General features: G+C 38.5%; 1 protein-coding gene across 3 annotated transcripts in view; it reads right to left on the reverse strand.

Annotated features, from left to right (window-relative positions):
* Window positions 1–747: 747 nt before the first annotated feature.
* LOC136753536 (fibroblast growth factor 12) overlaps window positions 748–23,771 on the reverse strand; it is a 76,780-nt gene continuing 53,756 nt past the window's right edge. For all 3 annotated transcript variants that reach the window (XM_066709745.1, XM_066709744.1, XM_066709743.1), the window contains 2 exons: window positions 7,932–8,130; window positions 748–2,350 (listed from right to left, as the gene is read on the reverse strand). In XM_066709745.1, coding sequence (XP_066565842.1) covers window positions 2,235–2,350; window positions 7,932–8,130 — 315 coding nt within the window. In that variant the 3' untranslated portion in view covers window positions 748–2,234. The remainder of the gene's footprint in view (window positions 2,351–7,931; window positions 8,131–23,771) is intronic.

The following is a 23,771-nucleotide window of genomic DNA, read 5'->3' on the forward strand; positions in this document are numbered from 1 at the left end:
TCCTTTTAAAATAAAGGGAATTAATCTTCAATTATGATTCTGTAAATCATATTAATCTCAGATCGGTCTCACGTGTAATAAATATATACATCCTTCACAGGATGTTTACAGCTAAAGTCTGCTATTAAAAATGAATGCTCATGTTCCTGCACATCATTCTTTTTTCATAATGCTGTTTTTTTAAAGAGTTTGGGGACAGTGGGGATGATGTGATACTATTAAATTAGTCATTCACCTATATAAAAAAATGTGTTTCTTCTTTTGTGTTCACATAGCATTTAATACATTAATTTGTATATACTTTTGCATTCATTTTCAACTCATGACTGGATCTGTAAGGTTGCATGTGTTATAATATTTTTGTATATGTCTTATTCTTCTTTTCAAACTTTCCCTTGTGATTTTAAACACTTACCTGAAACAAAGGGTACAGACACAATATTGAAGAGAAGTCGGTTCAACGTTGAATCCACAAAGCAGTTTGATCCAACTCCCAAACTGAGAGTGAGCTCACATGTGAAAGACACACTTGATCAATGTAATCTTACCACATAGTGCATACCTTAGAAACAGTAGGATCGCCACTCATTTCAAACAGTCAAGCTATTGGACAAAAGATCTGGGCAGGGTATTTGTATAGATCCACTATAAAGGATGAGCACAATTTGTAGCCCCCAAATCCATCCATCTCTGAGCACAAGCAATTACAAACATCCAATCAAAACACGGAGATGCTAAGCAGAAAGAACCATTGCAATTTTCGGTACCATACTTTATTATAATTTGTAATGATTATGTAGTTTTCATCCTGCTGCTTATTTTCATAATGCATTGATGAAAGTGATTACTCATATCTTTATTTTTTCTTTTTAAAGGTGCAAAAGTTAGCAAAAACAAATCGAATATCCAGGCTTGTCCAAGTGGGAACACTCTTCTTACCTGACAGTGACAAAAACTCAGTGGAACTAGCGAAGGGTCTCGGGCATATCTAGTCTCAGGCAAATGCACACATTCCCTGCGATTTCACCTCACTAGCTGCTGTAGTATCTTTCCTCTGCTGAACTATTGGACATTTCTTACGGGGTTTTGCTCCACGCTCCAAGCATGACATACAGAGATTGTTTGATACAGACATGGCTTTCTATCCAACAGGAAAATACAATCCCCGCTCTGATTTCCTTTCCCCAATGGAAGACATTTGAATATTACAGTATCTCGAGAGTGGAGGATTGATCTCCGCTCAGAAGGTAACTTGAGATATGTTGAATCTCCGAGGACTATATGGGAGACGGCCTAGTAGCCCCCCGAGCCATAGCTGTATGCTCACTGATTGTTACCACGAGCATTTAAAATGTCAATGGTTTCGCAGTTTGCACAAAGGAAGCATTTTTATGGCTATCGTGATCCTGGCGTGAGTACATTTCTTCCTGAGTTTCCAAAGATCAGCAAATCCACAAGGAGACACTCATTTCAATTCTATCCTGCGGAAAACAGCTTTCAAAAATGGCGTGCTACCCCTTGTGCTGCCTAACCTCTCCACATTGCTAAACAGATGTGTTTGTTAACTTTGAGTATTTCCGTAAGACATTACAACTTTAGTTTTGACAGCTAGTATTGCTGAAATTGTTACATGCTGGATCTTTGCGAGTTGTTGGGAATGAAGATCCCTCTAGTTTCTGCCTACTTCTAAGGTAACTAACTGTTAAAACTCGACCAAGCCGACCCATAGCAAACCAGAAGGACAAATGCCACAAACTCATTTTAAACAAAACAGGTGATTCTTACAGACATTGACGTGTTCAGAACGGTGCTGATGTGCAGATTCAAATCAGATGTTCAAAATATCATATCTGAAGTGCAAATAATAATAATCATAATCATAATAATAATAATTGAAATTCTAGTATGGCTCCCATTAGGTAAAGCTTACATTCTGTAGTGTAACTTTGAAATATTTTATTAGTGTAATGAAGAGATGAACTTCCTTGTTGTCACACAGCAGACTTTTGCATAAAATGTATATTCGAGTCCTGATTTAAAATATTTTTCTGTCGTTTTTTTTTCTCTAAAACATCACAGGCAAGAATTCAGTTTTTTTTTCGTTTTTTTTTTCTCTTTTCTTCTTTTTCTTTAGTTGAAGAATGTGTAAGAAATTGAGAACGAGTTCGGAATCCAAAGCAGGAGATGATTGCTGCCTGTCCATTCCACCGTGTTGGGGGGGGATTCGCATCCTGCTATGTGGAGTCCTGGTTCACAACTTTGCCTCCGTTCATAGTCAGGGTCCCTGAACTTTTTCTTGAACGTTGTTTCTCTTCGATTTCATGCAGTGATGGCTCTCTGTACATGCAAACTGGAGGTAAAGAGACAGACGGAGAGAAAGAAAAAGACAATAAATACATATCAATTAGAAAAACATTAATGTACCTGTGTCCTGAGGTTACAACCCACCCTGCAAGACAAATGTTTAGAAGTGACAAATGTCAAACCGAAAAACCGGGAGTGAGAACTTGTACGGCTCCTTTTCCTTCATTTCTATATCTTGGCATTTCTCTGCAAATTACAGTTTTCTATTTATACTCACATACTGGTAATGACTGGGAATGTGTCTCCTGCACATTGAACTCTCTGTTTTTTAGCTGTACATGTTGTCATGTGGATTGTGTACGTGAAAAAATAATTTGTTAATTTGATCCGGAAATCCACGGCTCTGATTTTAATGTAAAAAGAGGAACATTTTCAAATTCACTGAAAATATAGAAAGTCACTTTTGGGTTTGCATTCTGTCCGTGTGCCTTATCTGTAGGGGGACACTTAATAAGTCCTTGTGGAGAAAAATAAAATGTGTTTGAGTGGAACACGTCTATATTTAACCCAGCAGACAATTCCCATAAAGAATTACCATTGCTTCCAACTAGCAGGAAACAAGTAATACATCAAAACAAACCCTTTTTAACTGCCCCAATCGTGTGTTTCATCATTTTATCTACATTTTATATATAACAAAAATGTTAATAACATGTTGTGTGAGATTAACATAATAATGGACAGAGAGTAGTAGATCCCAATGCTAACCTACAATTTAAGACCTTAAAAAACACAAACTACAGGATCAGGAAGAATATGCTGAAACTGAAAGTCTAATTTTGAGAGTGACTCTCGGGGTTGTAGTATCCTTTGCCTGATCTTTAAAGGTAGACACATTTGAGATGCAGTTAGAACAGGTCATGCAAACCTCTACAGCCGAAACAGCTTGCAAACATTTCACTTTTAGCAATTTCACTGACTCATTATCTGATTAAAGCATCTCCATGCAAACATGTTATTTTCAGTTCCTCTTGTAAAAGGATGTCAAGTGAGGAGACATTGTTTTAGAGCACCTTAGCAGTGAGTACCCCATTATAAATTGCATTAGGCTTCCTGTACTATTTGGAAAAGGAATACAAATAAATATATTTATTTTTTTAATCTACTGTAGTAGATACATATATAGATAGATAGATAGATAGATAGATAGATAGATAGATAGATAGATAGATAGATAGACAGACCAACATTGAATTTGCCAAGGGTATACTAGTCTAGTCTAAAATATGTGACTGTATCTCTAAATTGATAGTAATCAATAGTCAGAATTGTAATAATTATAGTCTGTTAATTGTTATTAAATTAAAGGCCAAGCTGTGAATCCCATCAACCTTGCTGAATGTTTCAGTCTCTCATAAAATCTGTGAAAATCTCCCGTGTCATAAATTGTGCCCTTTGTGGAAAGGAGTCCTGGCTGGACAGCAACGTACTCTGCCCTCCCATCTTCTAGAGCAGACTGCTGGTTTCCAGATAAGTTTTCCTCGTATCGGCTTCACTGTTCACTCACTCTTTGGGGTATGTAAATAAAATTGCTTCACACAAATTACACCATTGGTGACAGTAAATGCTAAAAGCATGATGTGTTTTATGATAATAGCAAGCCACTCACTTGAAAATAGCATTATAGCCACAATTGAAAATAAACATGATGTGGGCAGGATACTCTTTCTCACAGTGTCAGTCCTATTTACACAACACACACCATGTCTAGTGAAAATAGCCTCCTTCCTATGATATTATGTTCCCAGAACCATTGCAAATGCCTTATTCTGCTAGCTGCTACAGTCAGTGCCTAAGACAGATCTTTTTTATATCTCCCTCTCTATATCTAATAAAGCTAATACACATGGCCAAAAATTGAGCAGTATTTCAGATTTGCTCAAATTTGTTGGTACGCCTCCACAAAAAATGAAGAATGCACAATTTTGTCTGAAATAACTTGAAAGTGACTAAAGTAATTGGCATCCACCATTGTTTATTCCATATTTAATAGAAATCAGACTTTGCTTTTGATTATTGTTTTTCAACATAATATTGTAAATAATAAAACAAATGAAAATGGCATGGGCAAAAATGATGGGACCCTTTAGAGGCAATCACTGCAATCAAATGTTTTCTGTAGCTCTCAGTGAGACTTCTGCACCTGTTAACAGGTAGTTTGGCCCACTCTTCCTGAGCAAACTGCTCCAGCTGTCTCAGGTTTGATGGGTGCCTTCAGACTTCAGCTTTCCAGACTGTGAGTTTCAGCTCTTTCCAAGATGTTCGATAGGATTCAGATCAGGACTCATAGAAGGCCACTTCAGGACAGTCCAGTGTTTTGTTCTTATCCATTCTTGGGTGCTTTTAGCTGTGTGTTTTGGGTCATTATCCTGTTGGAGGACCCATGACCTGCGACTGAGACAGAGCTTGGGCAGTACGTTTCGCTCCAGAATGCCTTGATAGGCAGATTCAAGGCACCCTGTGCCAGGCGCAGCAAAGCAGCCTCAAAACATAACTGAGCCTCCTCCATGTTTCACTGTAGGTATGGTGTTCTTTTCTTTGAAAGCTTAATTTTTTCGTCTGTGAACATAGAGCTGATGTGACTTGCCAAAAAGCTCCAGTTGTGACTCATCTGTCCAAAGGACATTCTCCCAGAAGGATTGTGGTTTGTCAATATGCATTTTAGCAAATTCCAGTCTGGCTTTTTTATGTTTTTCTTTCAAAAGTGGAGTCCTCCTGGATCTTTTCCATGAGGCCACTTTCGCTCAAAAAGCGACGGAATGTGTGATCAGAAACTGACGTACCTACACCTTGCAGTTTGTATCTCCTTGGCAGTAATCTTTGGGTCTTTTTCTGCCATTCGCACTGTCCTTCTGTTCGATCTGGGGTCGATTTTCCTCTTGCGGCCGCCTAGGGAGGTTGGCTACAGTTCCATGGACCTTCTTAATAATATTTGCAACTGTTGTCACATGAACATCAAGTTGCTTGGAGATGGTCTTGTAGCCCTTACCTTTGCCATGCTTGTCTATTATTTTCTTTCTGATCTCCTCAGACAACTCTCTCCTTTGCTTTCTCTGGTCCATGTTCAGTGTGGTGCACACAATGATACCAAACGGCAGAGTGACTACTTCCTCCATTTAAATAGGCTGAATGACTGATTACAAGATTGGAGACATGTGTGATACTAATTAAATAAACTAATTAGTTTGGAATATCACTATAATCCAATTATGTATTATCTTTTCTAAGGGGTACAAACAAATGTGTCCAGGCCATTTTAGAATATCTTGTATATATGTAGAATGAGCAATAATTAATCTCTTTTCACAGCTTCTTTGCTTCTATGCTTCTATGGCATACCAAAGGCATGCAGGTATACATGATACAATAGCTTTTAATTTAATCACTTTTCAGGAGGAATGAAGCATTATTTCAATGAGCTGTAAGGGTACCAAAAAATTTGAGCACGTCTGTACATAACAGAGGGCTCAGGTTTTTTTAGGCTGCAATGCCATCATGTGAAAAATAATCAGAATTTAACACAGCAGTGAGGTCAGGACCCAGTGCAATCTTCTTTGTTAATAGAAGTTATTCGGAAAATAAATTCCCATCTTACTTCAGATGTGTTTAGAAGGCTAGTTTTGTGAATTACTAAGTCATTTCTGTTCAGATTAAGATATGGATGGAAGGTCTGGAGTTTTTTGAGCTTGTTACACAGGAAATGTTCCCTTTAATAGTGTTTCATCGTCACGCAGACATTTTGTCTCACGTTGCTTTGCCCCCACTCTTTCTGTGGAAAATGTGCACTTTAAAAAAAGATACCAGCCGCCTGGTTTAGTTTAAAATATTCATTAGGTAGGAACACATGAAAAGTGCCACTTTGCCTATATGCAGTTGTTTTGCAGAAGCCACTGGGAGAGAGAAAGAACGGGTGATGCTAATCCAGTCGGACTGCAGCGTGTTGCGGAGGGCCTGTGAGTTTTTTCCGACACAGTGCAGGACACGATACTTAAACAGACCACAGGAATGTACATTTTTCAAACGCTTACATAACACACACATAGATGACATGGAGCCAGCGCTATGAATAATACATTAGGCCTTGGCAGAAGAAAATGAGCACATATAATAATATTATATATAGATATGGGCTGCTGGTGCATGTGCAAAACACCTTACTCATAAAATACGTCAAATAGCTGGGATAGAGGATGTCATTTTGTTGAGAAATACACCCGTATAACCAGGCACCCACCAGAAATACACTGCAGGTGAATCACATTATGAGAGAAGAGATCCAGAGATCACAGTGAAGAAGAAGGAACAATAATGTTCTCACCCCCAGTTTATGCATACATTATTTGCTACTTTAATGCATTTGTCTCCTAATTTAGAACCTAGGCATCTGGCTAATGAAGAACTTAACGAACACACAAATGAAAGGGTACATAAACAAGAAACCACGATCAGAGGATGTGTATTTAAGATATGATCGACTAAATGGCTAAAATTGGAGCTGAATGAAGTGTACGTGCAACTCCAAACAGCTGAGCCAAAGGGCATTTTCAGAGGTCGTAAGAACCATCATTTCCTTTTTTGATCAAACACCGCTCTCGCCTAATAAGCTATTACATATTTAAAACTCATTCACAATGGCGACCTTGATCACGAAATAGGTTATGAGAGCAAGTGGTGTATAACGCACATAAAACGGAATCACATGTTAGAAGAATGGACGCCCATTCCAAATGAATTCACAGTCAAATACCACAAGAATAACAAACGGATACCGAATGCACTTCATCTGACTTCATCTGCTGATCGAATCTAGAACAGGGTGACGGTCAGGTTAAGGTCACAGACTTGGGTTGGGGTTGGGGCTCATGCATGAGATCAACATCCCAACTCAGATGAAGGACTTGAATAATTCAGCTGCTAGTCCTGTGGTATTCATGCCTTCATTTGTTAAGAATTGATCTCCTTATTGGAAAGGGTTCCATGGCTGGAATAGTCGTGTAATTATTGATAGTGTAATATTTCGATTTGCTTGGCTGCTGACTTGTTGACTGACAGATTCAAGGTCTATGAAAGATGCACGGATGTCAGCACTTCAGACCACGGAGGTCGAGCAAAAACCACACCACTCTCCAGTGGATAATCACACATTACAATAGAGGAATCGCAGCCATGAATACAGTGCAGGATAAGTGCCTCCTGAATGATAATGGGACTGAAAAGAATGTCAAATGCAGATATATTTAATGATCTTCTCAGACAGGAACAAAGATGACTTTGAGAAGATTTATTATCTAAAAGGAATGGACAAAGATAGCCCAGACCTTTACTTCTGCACAAAGACCAGGGATAAGAGGACGTCTACAGCAATGAACATTTGGGAGCCTGGATAAAGTATTATCCTGTTAATCAGGTAATTAAAGAGCTGTGAGATAGCTGAGGATGACACCCTTGAGCTTCATCAATAAAAAACAAATAAAAAGATACATAATGAACAGTTTAGTTCTATGCCTCCATTCTCTGCAATGTCCTTCTATGTAAGTTCCCAAACAAAACAGCCAGAGGAATCCTACCTTCAATAGGTTTTGGTACAAAATGTGATGAAGGTTTGGTTTTCTTCACACGGTTTCCTTTCATGATCTGCCCTTCCTTGTTGAGACCCAGGAACCAAGCCCGGCCAGACTCCTGTTGTCGATACAGTGTGGAGGAGTAGATGACGTAATAGTTCTCAAACACCGATTCCTTAAATTTACACTCCGGCGTGAACATTTCCTGTTGGAAGCAGACAGAGACAGGGTGAAGGTGACAACAAAATCAACACCCTTTATTGTGCCACTGTTCAAGCGTTCAGCTTTAATTTTTAATGGGTGTTTGTGATCAGGTTGAAAGAGGAAAATAATATGAATGAATGTGGACTATGTCATGAATACATTATTACTTTGTGTAATAACATCAGAATTATAAGAGCTACTAATGTAAACAGTTTGTATGCTTAAAAAATATATATAAACCCTGTTCTATGTTATGCACACAATAATACTGATAATATATATATATATTTATATGGAATATAATTGAACATCTCTTGCTAATGCTGCATGGGGGAATTGCAGCTGATAAATCATGGGCAAGCAATTCAGCAACAGTCTGAAATTGATGCCGATCTGTAAAAATGTAATTAAATGATTCGTTTTACTCTTTGACTGGGAAAGCAATACATTTACTTGAATGTGTGTATATAAAGTCCTGATACTGAGTGCCTCATAAACCAAACACAAAGACAGCCCTGAGTTATTTCTCATTATACAGAAAATGAACTTGCAAGTTGCTTAATGACCCATATTGGAAAAAATAATGGTAGGAAAAAATATACAGACAACCATTTTATTAGCACTACTAATATGTTCAGTTTGTATGTTTGTATCTTAGACATAGAGTACCAAGTATAACTAATGAGAGGGTATAGCTCACTGAAACAAGAAAACATATTCCAAACTCAAATCAGAAGTTCACCAGTCCAAATAGTAAACAATGCCCAGAGATACAAATACTCACTTCAGAAGAAAGGACAAAGAATACAACAACAGCAAAAACAGATCTTGCTATTTGTCAACACATCAAACACTGGAATTCAAGTGAGACTGCCCAATAAATCACGGCGTCAGACTTAGAGATGTTCAAAAAACTAAATTGATAGAGCCAGATAGACCACAAGAGGACGAAACATCGGAGACATCTTTGTTCTGTCTGGAGTGCTTGGAGGTAGAGGACTGTGGGCACAATCTGAGACGGCAAACTGCAGTGCTTCTGCCCGCTGATGGTTATAGTCAGAGAAACAGGGAAATGAGTGCTTTGGTATTCTGAACATTCACACTGGTGGGCTAAGTTAACCTTTTATAGCTAGTGGGTGGATTGAGTGCTCTTCACTCTTTCATGCCCATGCACAGGAAAGAGCCCAAGCAGAAAACTTGCTATGTTATGTAACAGTTACGTAAGTTCTGCCGAGAAGTGTGTGAACTGCAACCTTGTGAGCCGCCTGAAATATGGAGGCTGAGCCGTGAACTGTAATCAAAATATTAAGCAAGGTAATATCCTACGGGCAAGTGAACATCAAAAGCAGCTCTGAAGTGTAGACTGTCTGATGAATATTTAATCAGTGCCGCCGAACGTATCAGCAGTAGTAGTAATTGTCTTTAAAAATACACACGAGAAGCAACGGTGATCAAGTGTCTGGACAGATTAAAATTAAGACAGAAAATCTGCCTTGTTGAGGCAAAACTCATGGAAGAACAAGGAGAAACTTGGATAGCCTGGCAATTGTAATTTAATTGCCATCCCGGTGCAATCAAAGGAATCGTCACATCTCCGTAAAACCCACTCTACAATGGAAGCTGTTGTCTTCAGTTACTAATTAGAAGAAAGAAAAAGCCTGTAAGAAATTGAGTGAAAATCTGTCCTTTTGTCTGCTTAAAGCACTAAGTCATTGAATCAAGTGTCTAGCTAATGTAGACTGCAATCCTGAAGAACCTACAGCCCCAAAGGTCTTGGCAACATAGAGATCGTATGTTCAGTAATGTTTATCATGCAACTTTAAGAATTTAGCCTACATTTGATTCTTAAGCTACTAGGTGAGCTCAAGACATTTCCTGTAAATACTTCTGTAACTATCTTAGGAGTTCCATTTCCCTGGCCTTATTACAGCCTCTCACTGGAAAGTCTAAATCATAAACAAGACACCAGCAGGATGAGAGCAGGAAACTCATTGAAATAAGGAGTGTCACACATGAAATGAAATAATCGGAGCAGGTCCCATGGGAATGAGGAATTTTTACACACAGATTAACAGCTGTGAAAGCACGAGTTAGGAAACCCAATCCAAAAAACAAATAAATGCAAAGAAGCCACAAGTGATCAGCAAATTATAATCCTTCAAAATATTTCCAAGATTGAGCTATAAACAGGTCAAGACAAACCCGTTTTTTTCTGTATTACTCATTATTTTATGGTATCCCAGTGGGAGCCTTTTCTTCATTAAGAATCTGATTTGCAAAAGGAGAATCTTTAATCTAATATTCTCTTCAGCAGGAAATCTTAATTTCCGCATGGTGTGGGAAATTCTTATCTCACATTACCCCCCTGAGGTGAGTGACAGTAAATCTGGTGCGCATCAGAGCTGCCGAGCTGGGCTCAAGGCCAGGAGAGATAAAACTCAAAGAGTGGCTGATGAGCATAAAATGTTTGTGGGGGAGCAGCCAACGGTATTGAGGAAGGCTGTAAAACACCCACGGCAAACTTTAATATTTTATGGTAGTGTGTCAGGTAACACTTTCCCGTAAAGTATAAAATTAAAGTGTTTTATGTGAGATAGACAATGTAGAAAACACAGTATGTGTGTTGACCTGGTCAGGACATCCTCATGGGATGGCTATGAGTCTGGATATCCTGGAAAGGGATCTGTCTGTACTCTCACGGACACCAAAGCCCTGTTGCTCCACTTCCAGGCTCACAATGTGGAAAGGAGAAGATTGTTGATGCTAATATGTTTGAAATCTTCTTCCCCATCTTTTCTTCTGCTGTGCTTACTATTTGTGTGGTTGGTCAGTTTTTATTTTTGGTTCCTTTCTGTTCTTTTTATTTCCAATACCCTGAATGTTCTGGGTCATTTGAAATGTTATTACACTTGATTGGCAGATCAATTACAGCTCCCTGTGGGGGATGTATGTATCCCAGCTTTGGAACACATTTTCAATTAAAACCAACTCACCTGGAACAGTCTGACTATTAGTTAAAAGCTGCGTCCCCTCTCAGCTTTCTAACCCCTTGTCAGATCATGGAACTTAATGGAAGCCTTAGTCCATGGAAAAAAAACTTTATTTTATTAAAAAGTGAGAAGCTGGCACAAAAACTCCACAAGGTCAAACAAGCCCGGCCTCCAACTGGCAACATTCAAATGTCATTGTAAAATTGCACACTGAATGCAGACACCCTTCCTTAGATAGCAGTGATGGTCCCGAATCTAAAGACAGAAGAAACTCATCCTCCATGTGCTGTGAGACGTGTCCAAGTGGAAGGGAGTCAAAGCGCACATTAGCACTTTGTGAACGTACTGTGTTTATCAATCATGCCATAGTTAATGGGGTAATTGTCCATGCTAATGCGATGATTGTTCAAATTCCGTCAAATAAATGGCAGAGGCTTAGGTTAAACAGACATCTGGTCATGATTTGACTCAGCATCGATATCATTTTTAAAGTGAAATATTGAAGGGAAGAAAGAGGGGGTAACATCAAGCAAGATTTTTCTTTGGAAACAAAATTGAGAATATTCATAATTACGATAAAGTGAGCAAAAAACCGTCAAACATTTGTCTTTGTTTACAAGACCATACTCCATGAAAACCTGAGCATGGATAACAATCTAGCTTTTGGTTTAATTTTTGTTTTTAATTTCTCTCTGAAATCACAATCAAAGCAGATTGTTTTCTTTCGACAGCACAATCGAAACGCACAGGATGAACGCATGCTGTTTGTGCGAACTGGCAGAGCCCAGCGAGAGCAAGTGGTGATTTGCGACACAGCCTATTCCCTTCACGTTTGTAATGGGTCTGGCTTCGGATGGCTAAAGACCAATTTATATTCTATTCACTGTAAGTAAATGCACTTTCCTGTGTGACTGTAACTGAAAAGGCCCGTGTGAGGCATTTTGGGTAAAAGGCATGTCTGAAAGAAAAGCCCTTCTGTTACTAGAATATGCTGCAGTAGCAAAATATTGTGATAATGTCCCTTACTTTAAGGGTGTGTAGGTTTTGTCTTTGTCCTGTACAAGTATAGTGAAAGTAGCAGTAAGTCAGGAAAGTACAAATTGGGGGGGGGTATTTTACCAGCAAAGCATATAATAGTACAACTATGACTGAAGCTGGTAGTATTTCAGTATTTCTGTGATTTCACATAATAAACAAAATAGTTGCAGCCCCTGTGTGGTGTTTTTGTTGTCAGGGACCAATGCAACCCCTCGCATTTAAATTAGACAAATATACAGTTTCACAACCCATATAAATGACAATCTCGAAAGCTAAAACAAGGAAGGAAAGAAAAATGAACACAGCTCATTATTTAGTGAGAGAATACCACTACAAGAGCAAATCAAGACTTTGACCTACCCATGAATTTCAAAGTACAAAGCCGTTATTATTGTTAGAAGCCACTTTATACTATTTATAAATCAAAACACTGCTGCTACAAGTTCTTTCTTAACCAATACTAGGCTACCAGTAACTATTACAGAATAGCATTTAGCCCTGTGTTGAGGTAATTCTCTCCCTACTTTCCATCTTTCTTAATGTTCTCACTCTTCTTTCTTCTCCCACTTTCTGTCGCCACTCCACCCAGACAGCCTGCTTTTATATATTTCCTAAGAAGGATGAGGTGATCAAAATGTTGTGACCTATTTTAATAGTTTTCACTGGGTTTCTTGAATCAGGTATAAAATTAACCCCATGCTAACATTACAATCATATTTCCCTTGGATTATAACAGTATGTAGTTAAATCAGAGACTGAATAGGATCTATGAAAATGCAGCTAAACTTAGATACCATATTTTCCACGTTTGTAAGCTAAGATATATTCAGGAAGTCAGCTGTGATCCTCATTGTATTCACTTTCCGGTCCAAAGATTGCAAATGTGCCATGAAATCATGACAACAGTTGACCGATAATCCGAGTTACCTCATGGAACACTGAAAAAACAGCTTGGCAATTTTATAGCAAAGCAGTTTCTCTCATTAGACTCTCAAACACTTCAGCGCGAGGCTGTGTGTGAATACACTGGAGATGGATACATATTTTGTGTGAAATCCAAAACAACAGTGTCATTGGTACTGCCACAGAATGACCCCTGTGGTAATGGTTGTTTCTCATTATGCACTTTTTGTATTCATTCTGTGTCACAGTGATTGTGACAGGCTGGTCACCCTGAGTCCGTGTACAAGGGACCTTTTGGCTGAGGTGCTCCAAGGGTGAGAGCCCTCCACTGCGCACCTGCTGAGTAAGACAGGGCATTGATTCACTAATGCAGAGATGGCCAGAGTCCAGCCACTTCTAACAACCTCTCTGCTCCCTTGGGCTCAGATGCCGACAGTATCTGGAGAACCGGGGTTAAGGAGATAAAGTGAAAAGCCTGTCTTTTATCCACCGCATTTAATCCTTCTATAGACCTATTGTTATCATATAAAATACCTTTACTTACTTGTTAGTACCCCCAACATGAATACCATAGTAGAGGGATGACCGTGCAGTCCTTTACACAAATATACATTGTCAATTATCATCATCATTATTATTATATTATATAAGTTGGAGGAAGATGAATTTTAATAATGCAAACAATAGTTGCATCTTTGTAAGTAGTCAAAAGGTCACTATCTATGACGCTTTCCATACTTTCACATAGTTTCGATATCCTCTTCAATTGTGAATAAATTACAACTATTACATTAATAAATAGTCTAACATTGACTTCCAGAATGTTTGGAGAACAACCGTATTCAAAAGCGATCATTTTCATATGCTGACAAGAATGCAAGGGTATTTCATATTATAATGGTTCACTATATGAATCATTTACAGTGTTTGGTTGCTAGAAAGAGGACTACAACAGAGTCGAATGAAAATGTATAGACTTCAAGTTCTCATCTTGCGACAGAGAGACCATTCATGAATATAAAATACGGCATGTGTCAGGTGCATTAAGTCTTTTTCATCCGTCACCGGCTTTTAGACAGTCACTCTGTGTGCGTTCGTGTTAAGAGAAGGTTTAGGACAGCTCTCTCCACAATCCAAAATACTTAAAGAGTTCTTGAGAGCCGTGGTAAACATCAATACTGACACCATTTATTTGAATAGCAGCAAAACAGTTGGATATTTTAAAAGAAAAAAAGCTAATCCACCCTCAGTGGAAATCTGCCCTTTCCAAATCCTTCAGTCTTCAAACAGAGAAGATGACACAGTACAAAGCCTCCGGCTGGCTTTTGTGTAATCAGAATCAAGAATTTAAAGAATGCCCCGATACATTTAAATGAGAGAATCTTGGTTCAATTTTAAATAGAAATCCAAAATAAAGCTCTATGCCGTCAAATCGATCTAGGGGGGGTTGGTGTATGAGAGCTTTTCTCTAATTTCAGATGGATATGGTTAATTTTAAAATCCATTTAAAGGAGAAGCATAAAACTAATTTAAAAAAGCATGTGTCCTGTGATTAAAGTGTTTCATTTCATATTAGAACAGGGGACAGTTGGGCCTTTAAGACAGGAGCGGTTGGGGTGGGGGGGTAGTCACCTCATGGATAAATCAAAGGAACAGGCTTTAAACATTATGACAATGAAGTCTGACATTCATTAGGGGTTTGCCCTTTCTCCATATAATGAATGGTAAATGGTTGAATGATCGTGCTCTGTGAGACGTTAATCTGTCAATCAGTGGAATCTATGCACCTTCCTGGGATAAAAGGTATTCATGCATTACTGCTGACCTGGTTCAGGACGTATCTGCGCAGCCTGCATGGAAATCAAAGTTCAACATTGTCTGCAACAGAGTCACCAAGGACACACAGAGCAACACGGACTGGTTCCTCTCAGTAGCGAACCTCACACGTTGTATCTTCAGCAACATCTGTACTAATACTGATTCAAGGGGCTTTATTTCAATGGCTGAGCATGTGGGTTTAAAAGGAAGTGAGCAAGCTTGTAGTATATAAACATATACATTGATGTCAGTGCTCCCAGTGGAAATTGAGAATGATGAGAAAGGTGTTTGCTAGAAATTCCAGAACTGTGGAAGTTTGACTGGGGTTTGTTTTGTTTGTTTGTTTTTTGCTTATTTGCTCTACACTGACCTGAGTGAGTTGTACGTACATGTGTGTGCCTTTGAAGTGAGTGCTGATGTATGCAGTACTGAGCTGTGATCTGCCGTGGTCTGGACTGTAATCTTGTAAACAGATACATTGGAAGCCTAGCTGGCAGTCGCAGGACAGACACAGTTTGCAGGTGAGATGTGAAGGGGAGGACGTTGACGTTTCCACGGCTCGTCTCCCAATTGCCATCAATCACACTGTTTTTATGTCCAAATTCACCACAGGGTATACAATCTGGCCTACATTAATCCCAACCAGCTAGGGAATCTGCTGTTAATCCACATTTAGTCTGCTTTGCTTAATTTTTGTTCGTATTCTCTTTTAAGTATGTTGAAGTGCTGCGTCACTTCAGCCATGTCTCAGTCAGGGGTCCAATGAAGACATTCCCATAATTAAGTCCCCCCTGAGAGCCTCATTAGGCTTTTTGTTTTATAAGGTATCTCAAATGTAATCCTGCTAGGTTTATATTCTCAAGGAATTCTAACAAGCCTATTAATAACCATCACAGACAAGTGAAAGGAACTTATCGATATTATATTTTGGTCTCAACGGCTTTCTGAGATAAGCTTTTGGCTCTAGGCCTTAACCATGCTATGACCAAACAAGATATCAATGATTTTCCATTTGTGATTTATTTCCCTTCATAAGAAAACAATGCATTACAGGCTTATATTTCTGTATAAGATAGTCATATTGTGAAGTCCTTTCTTTCCCATTATATAAGACACTGTCAACATTATATATCTATCTTGTGGCCAATATGGGTTAAGGCTATCTACATGCTTTTTATCTACAACTATATTTTACATACAACAAATATTCAATAACCTTTTTATTATTATTTGTTTTTATAATGATTATACACTTTGAACATTAAACTTATATATAACATGGATAAGGCTCTTTAAATATGATATATAAAGGCTTAGTTTATTCCTCAGAGTACACACACAGCTACCGGCAGCTAGGAGATGGAACAAGTGTGGTAAATTATAGTAAAATCCAATGCAGAGTTTAAAAAGCAATATTATCTGTAGTCATTGTTGGAGCACAATTCCACTCATAATTCCTCACAAACCACTTATTCTTAGTAACCAAACAAACAAACAAGAAACAACTGCTTTACAGTAAATGTGAATAAGTAATGTCTCAATATATGCACAAAACATGTTGTGAAGTAATATGAATAATGAAAAGTAGATGGAATTCATTGTTTTGTTTTTAAGCATGCAACCAATTGTCTTGTGTATGGTTTCTTGTGTGGATAGTAATAAGGAAGCATATGGCTGTAATAAAAACTATCTGGTTATGAATTTAATGGGACCTGAGTCCAGCTCCATAGTCACAGAAATGATTCCATTAAAATTAAATCGAATACAGATCTTATCAATTAGAAACTCCAGCTAAATTAAAATTGCTACATGCCAATGAGCTCACATTGCTTGTAATGAATTAGATTCAGGAAAATTCCAGCTTGGAAACATGGAAATCAGATCTCGGTTGAGATTATTAGACAAGATTAGAACCAATGGTGTTTGTCGCATTTTTAATATGTTAATCCTGTAATACATACTATCAACGAAAGGAGATTAACCTCACAAAAAAAACGATGATGCTCTCGGAAAATCAAATCAAACCCGATAAGGAAAAAGGAGATGCATTTAAATCTACCATCAACATGCATACAGAATGCTTCAAGTGAATAAAATGGCATATTATAGATCGTGACTCAATTCGAAAAGGCTTTTTTTTCTTTCCATGATTTACATGAGCAGAGAACGAATTATAAGAGGGGATCATTCTTTCTAACTGTTGACAAGCTTCTTTTCTAACATGGTTTCCGACCTATTGAGTTATCGGTCACACAGTTAAATAACTATAGCGAGACTGATACTGAATTTCAACTTGATACTCCTTACAACACCTGAATATCTCCGGTTGTCCCGCTGTGTTTTGAATCTGCCTTTTAAAATCAGGATTGCAGGCTTGGAAGACAGCCATACCCAAATCTAACTAAACATACATTCATTTCTTATATTGATTATTGTATGCCTACTACCTTATTTGCTTTAAATTCAGGAGCTGTGTGAAATGTAATCACTTATCAATGATAGCAATGATACCAGGACAGTATAATGTACGATACAGTGAAATGAAAATTATTTTATGCATTAATCCAGAGTGGCTTGGCACCAGACCAGCTATTCCCCAGCATATTATTACCAGCACTGAATAAGGCATTAATGTATGTCTTGATTTAATGGGGCACTGCAGCAATACTATAATTATCAAATCACAATCCATTAGCCCGCAATGGAGGAATTACATAATGGCCACAGAGAAGTAATGTATATATTTAGATCTGCACATGAGGCACTGAGGTATTTGACGAGGTTTGGGTTATTGTAGACCCTAGTTGTGTGTGGTGCCATCAATCAATTACTGCATATGTCACAACAGTCTGACATTTGAGATGTGTGCAAGAACATAAAGTTGACTTTAAAAGAGCAACGGTCACACATGGTCACAGTCAAGGTGACGTAAAATAATGATTTGGTTTTCGCTCAAATCTGCAGACTAATAGCTTTATGAGGAGCCACCCATTCAAGGCCTCCACAAGATGTTTCCACTTGCTTCAATCTACAACTTCTCTTTTCCACGTCATGCCTTCCCATCTTTTATTTGGTCGACTTCTAGGCCTGTTTTCATCTCTTCATTTTCACAATCTCTGAAACTCATTTGCCCATACTTTCGCCCAAGAAGAAATGTTCTGTATTACACATATGGTATAATTGTTTGCCCTAGATTTTTTTTTCCCAAGTGGGAGTGAAGTTTGTTCCACAACTTTTAAGTCGGTGTTAGTAGCATTATTCGAGTTGAATACGAAATCATGGTGTGGAACAAACGTTTCTGACTCAGATACTGTCGATGCTTTATTGATTAAAAAACGGAGGTCTAGATTCTGTGGAAAAACAGGAGAGAGAGGAAAAAAGGTACGACTTGTCTCTTTAAAATGTTCCCACTCATCTCTCTGATGTTGCTGTGCGTGATTCTACTCCCAACCGGAAGAGTAAACACTGAAAGTATCTGCTGACTTGGCCGCCTGGAGGAAAGGCCGCTTTGATCTGTTAAGACTGACATTTCTGTCTCTCGGAGCCTCGGTTTCATTTTCCATTGGCGGGCAAAGAGGTTTTTTTCGCTCCGGTGCTTTTGAGAGGGGTCCCATTCTTCACAAACTCACCAATTCTAGCCCGATGATAAAACGGTATAGCGGTTAAGGGAGATGAAAACACTGGATCGTGACAGGCGACGTACACACTCCATCCCTCCTACTCGGTATGCAAGCAAGCCTAGGTTTCTTTACTGCTGTATCCAAGACAGCTCCCCTTTCATATCTGGTGGATATTGATAATGAGAATAAAAGAGGAGTGTGTGTGTGTCATTGGAACTACTTAATAGACTGTGTACATTTCACTTGCTAGTCTGACTACAGATACATATTTTTGAGCATGTCGCAGCTCATAGATCACAGTTACACTTTGTATAAACGTTACAGTGAGAGTTGGACCACCGGTATACAATGTCAGCCTAGTCTTGCAAACAAAATATTTCAGATTGCAAAATGTCTTCTCAAGTACACCTCATTGTGGAAACAGAGACATTTTCACCTCTGCCATCAGCAAATTATATCTGTCGTGAGTAATTCTGCAGGGCAAGGGAGCAATACCTGACAGAAAGTGATTCATAAGGATGCGATGGTAATTTTTTAATTATTAATTTCATTGTTGTTTTCTTTTAATTTATGTTTCTCCATTTACAGCACCGCCTCACATTGTTTAATAATGGTACTTGTCAATTTTAAAAGGAGAACTCTTCATTCTGATGGATAATTGTGATGAGATGAGATGGGAACATGCGTGCTGCCCGGAGAGCTATAAATCTAGCCAACTGACCCTTTCTCCTTCTGTACTCTTGATACATGATAAGATAGCCATCAGTGCTAAACTGCCTCTGTGCAGAATTTAAAAAGAAAGAGCCCTGAAGGCAAATTGGTGTTGGAGTGCTTGCTGGACTCTGTAACCCTCACGGTTATCTGAAAGCTTCAGGACTGCTTCCTGCAGCAGCATCCCTTTAGAAATCCCATCTCCTGTGATTCGAAAAGGCATTTGAAAAGGTGACTGCAAAATATTAGACTCCTGATCAAGAGAAGACTGTTCTGTATAAATGTACCCCTTTTTTCATCTCTTCTTACTGTCCTCACAGCACTGGCCACAGAGCATTTCTCAGAGACAAGTCTAAGAAATATAGCGTCATCCCAGCACAGCAACTCTCGACCGTCAGCTTCTCAATTGCCATTCAAGTATGGGTTGGAGTCAACTTTTGGCTTGAAAATGCAGCTTTTTGGTACGATTTTAGATTAGTTCACGAAATGTACAAAAATGATAAATACACTATCTATCGATACAAAATTATAACGTGTTAATAGAATGGAATCATTATAGTTCAATCATTATCGGATGTGCCTACACTCTGCTTTGCTAATGAATCATAAATCATATGTTTGTATCATATGCAGTCCCTCCCTAATGGAGCAAGCTATCCAATTTTCTGGTAAATGGGTTTCTTAAAAGTCACCGTGTTACTTGTTAAAATAGAAGTGTGCGTCATTTGTTGTAAATAAAATTATGACTTAACAGTGAGGTTTGAGTCCCAACACAGTGAGTAGAGCGGTTAAATTACATTTTGGAAGTAAGGGCACATATTGTGAAATGCCATGTTATTTGGCTTTCAAATGCAGAGGATTCAAACCCCTCCGTGTTTACCATGTGGGAGCCTGTACCTCCACCACGTAATGGCAATACAAACTACCTGAGGCTACATGCTTTTTACAGAATACGTTTCCACATTTCAAACCATAGCCACTTAATCTATTTAGCGCTAAAACAAATCCCTTCACCACCCCCACACGTAATCCCAGTATTAAATCTGTGCCATATCAAATAACCATTATCAGCATATGATCACTGAAGTCCCTGCATCCCGATACTCTGAAACTAGTTATTTTTGTTTTCAGCGCTATTTCGTTCATAGATATTTGAAACCAGAGTTTTTTAAAGAGCAGTGGAGACTGAAGAAACCACAGCAGATGGCAAATCTGTCAGAAATACATTTCCTGAGCAACAGCTTACTAATGGTTTGTTTCTCCAGCCTTGACAATTATAACTATGAAATTAATTAACATACTATGCACACAATGCTGAGTTCACTTTAAAAGTATTAATCTGCAAATCATGGTATTTATTTTGGTGACATACTTTGGTCATTTAGTATGTTTAAAAACACCAACACAAAGGCTATCGACTTACGACTAAGACTAATACGTGTTTGTAATCGACAAAAGGTCTCTGGGAGAATGTGGTCCGGTTTTATTTTCATTAGGGGAGAAAAACCTGGCAGGGCGATTACGCCTCAGTCAAACAATCTGGACTGACACCCATATCAAAGCCTCTTAACTGGACAGATACGGCATGCTAATACAAAAGGTTATTTTCAGTGTGCTTCCGAATCATGAGCAAACATTAGGGACGTTAACACTGTGGACTACTTTACTACAGCGAAGCCCCAAGTGCTTTAAAGTAAGGCTCTTGAAAGATGTTGTCAGAGAAACAAAAGTACCCGTCGCCTCCTCCCACATTACTGTCCAAAGCGCTATGGAAGCGTCTTCAACAAGTGACATATTAAAGGCATTTAAAAGAGAGACTGTTATTCTGTTTTAGCTTTGGATTTCACATTCTGTCTGGAGGGGGGATTTGGCAAATGCAAATCTAACAAAATACTGCAGAGATGATCTAAGAAAGAAATGTCTTCACTCTTGAGCACTATTTCAGTTCTGTTTTACCCAGAATAACAACTCTCTGCGATATAGTTGTCATGAAAGGATGGAGTGGGTCGACGTATACAGGAGCAGTAGCAATGCAGGGAAGAATCTAAATTAAAACAAGTGAATGGATTGCATAACTCAAACGCTTCAACTGGGCCTTGCCTTGCGTCTAATTGCGTAATACTTGATGTCACCATTTTGTTTTCTACCTCTGTGTGGTAGCGACGTCAGCTTTCACTGCAGTATTTTCCTAATACACTGAGTATTCCCACATGCAGGGGCAGCATGGACTGGACTTAAATAAATATCAATAGTGACATCAAGTTTGTGGAGGAAAAAAAAAATGAAAACAGCTTTAAGGTAATTTGGGTCTTGAAGCAATTAGTCTGGCAGATATTTAATGGTGTGAACAAGGCAAGCACTCTCTGGTGAACAACTCGTGCCAAGGACTTTTTCCTACCAATGTGTGATTGGTCTTGACGATGAAAACCTATTCAAAATAAATGTTATTAAATAAAAACAAGAATCACCTCGACCTCTGATCTAGTCAGAAGTGTCTGATTATCTAATGGGCCGAAATTAAACCTACACCCTGAATGGGGACTGCATTGTTGAGAAGCATAAAGCACGTCTTCACATTTCAAATTAGTGTGGGCGTACTGGAGGCGAAAGTGCTAGTTTAAGGATGTAAATATTTATTTTTCATTTTCAGTGAAAAGCAGCTGTAACATGAGACCTAAATAACATAATTCTCTATTATAAATGCCAAATCCTTCAAGAGTTACTGAAATAAAAGCCATAATCCTCTACTTTTATTCCTGACTATTGTGAAGGTTTTTTTTGTTTTGTTTTTTTGCTATGGTTTTTGAAATACAAAAGGAAATCTAAAAAAATAAGACAGCAATTTTGAACAGTTATTTTTAATACTGCCTCTATTCATTGCCTTCTTTCTAAACAAGAATAACAACCCTGCACGATTTAAAATAACTTGCTTTTACAGAAGAAACACTAAGACTTCCAGAATTCACAAAGCATATCTTCATAAAGATCTGTGACTTCTTAAATAAAAGACAATTAAAACTTCAACTACAGCAGAGCAACCAATACAAATGATATAAGAGTACATCAATTATCAATTAAGAGTTAACACGAGCGAGATTCTGCTCCTCTGAAGGACAGAGATGTTCGGCTGCACATCAAAGTAATGTGTGGGCTGCTGTGTTTTTTCATGGTATGATGTGAACTACTTTCCCCTTGTGGAAATAAAGGGAAAATAACCCTCTGTGAATAACAGGCACAGTCATCCGGTGCTGAGGCATGGCTTATTAGTGTAATTAAAGAAGATCTTTAATCTCTTATATAACCAGCTTTTAATGCAATGGATTTGGGGCAGATAATGTGTTTTTTGTCACTCCCCACCCTCACCCTTTTAAATAAATACATACACGTTTTGGAGAACGTGCCACACACTGACTGCCTTCAATTTACCTGAAATCCACTCTCTGTCCATCCCAGCGATTTAATCTGTGGCCGCTCTCTCTCTTAAAGCAGAGTAAATACATACATAAAAAAATAAAACAGGCATCAATGGCGCGACCTCTGTCACAGGGCGTCTCTGCTCGGTGTATTATAACCCCAACTGGGTGCATAAAAGTGCAAATAAAAATGTAGCTGGGAATAATAATTTTTACACCCCCACACAGGCACACACTGCTGCACACATTCACCTCCAGCATAAATATGATTGCAGTGCCGCAGACAGAAAAGGAGGGTGTCTGTGTGCCGCCCACACTCAGCCCGGGAGCTCAGAGGACACTGCCGACACCGCGGAGACACACCTGCCCGTGAACACAGACACTGCTGCAGTCCTCCTGCAGCAAGAGTGATCTGGGGCAGTGGTTTGAGGCAGGAAAAGCTCCCGTATCCCTGCTACATACAGACACTCTTGCAGCACAGAGAGACAGTAAGAAAAAGGAGAGGCCCAGACCACACACAAACAAACAGCAGAATAATTAATAATAAAAACTAGTGATTAGTGACAGACTCGACTTTGGCATCAATGACCAGATGCCTACCTGTTTACCGGTAACTGTTATCTGACAAAGGCCACAATCACTAACATACATTGATACACATATGCAATATTAAAAAGCTAACAACTTCACTATTAAGATTCAACTGTACATTACAGGGAATAAAATTGCAGTGTAAGAAAATGTACAGCAGTCTACAATTGTAATGTAAACAGGAGTCTTAGGAGTCTTCAGCAGGTTGTTGACTGAAGTACACATTACAAGCTGACTGTCCAGGCTCATAGCAGATACTGTATTCCCAGCACTCAGTAATACACAGCCACTGATAAATATCTGCATTTTGATGCTTCCTGAGTTATTGAATGTAACATCCGAAAATCTGAATTGTTATATTTTAAGGATGTACTACCGACCTATTAAAAACTATTGGTTATTGCTCTCAGCTAATGTGTGTATTTTAATTGCTTCAGATGGCTTATATAGAATTGTACTTAATCTTCCTCTAGTTGGTAAAAAGAAGAAGAAGATATAGACAATGTCAGGAGGTCTAGCACTTCCAAAATTGTATCCAGCGTTATAGAACATTTCTTT

The sequence above is a fragment of the Amia ocellicauda genome, chromosome 7, assembly GCF_036373705.1.
Source record: "Amia ocellicauda isolate fAmiCal2 chromosome 7, fAmiCal2.hap1, whole genome shotgun sequence".
In the NCBI taxonomy this organism is placed as follows: Eukaryota; Metazoa; Chordata; class Actinopteri; order Amiiformes; family Amiidae; genus Amia; species Amia ocellicauda.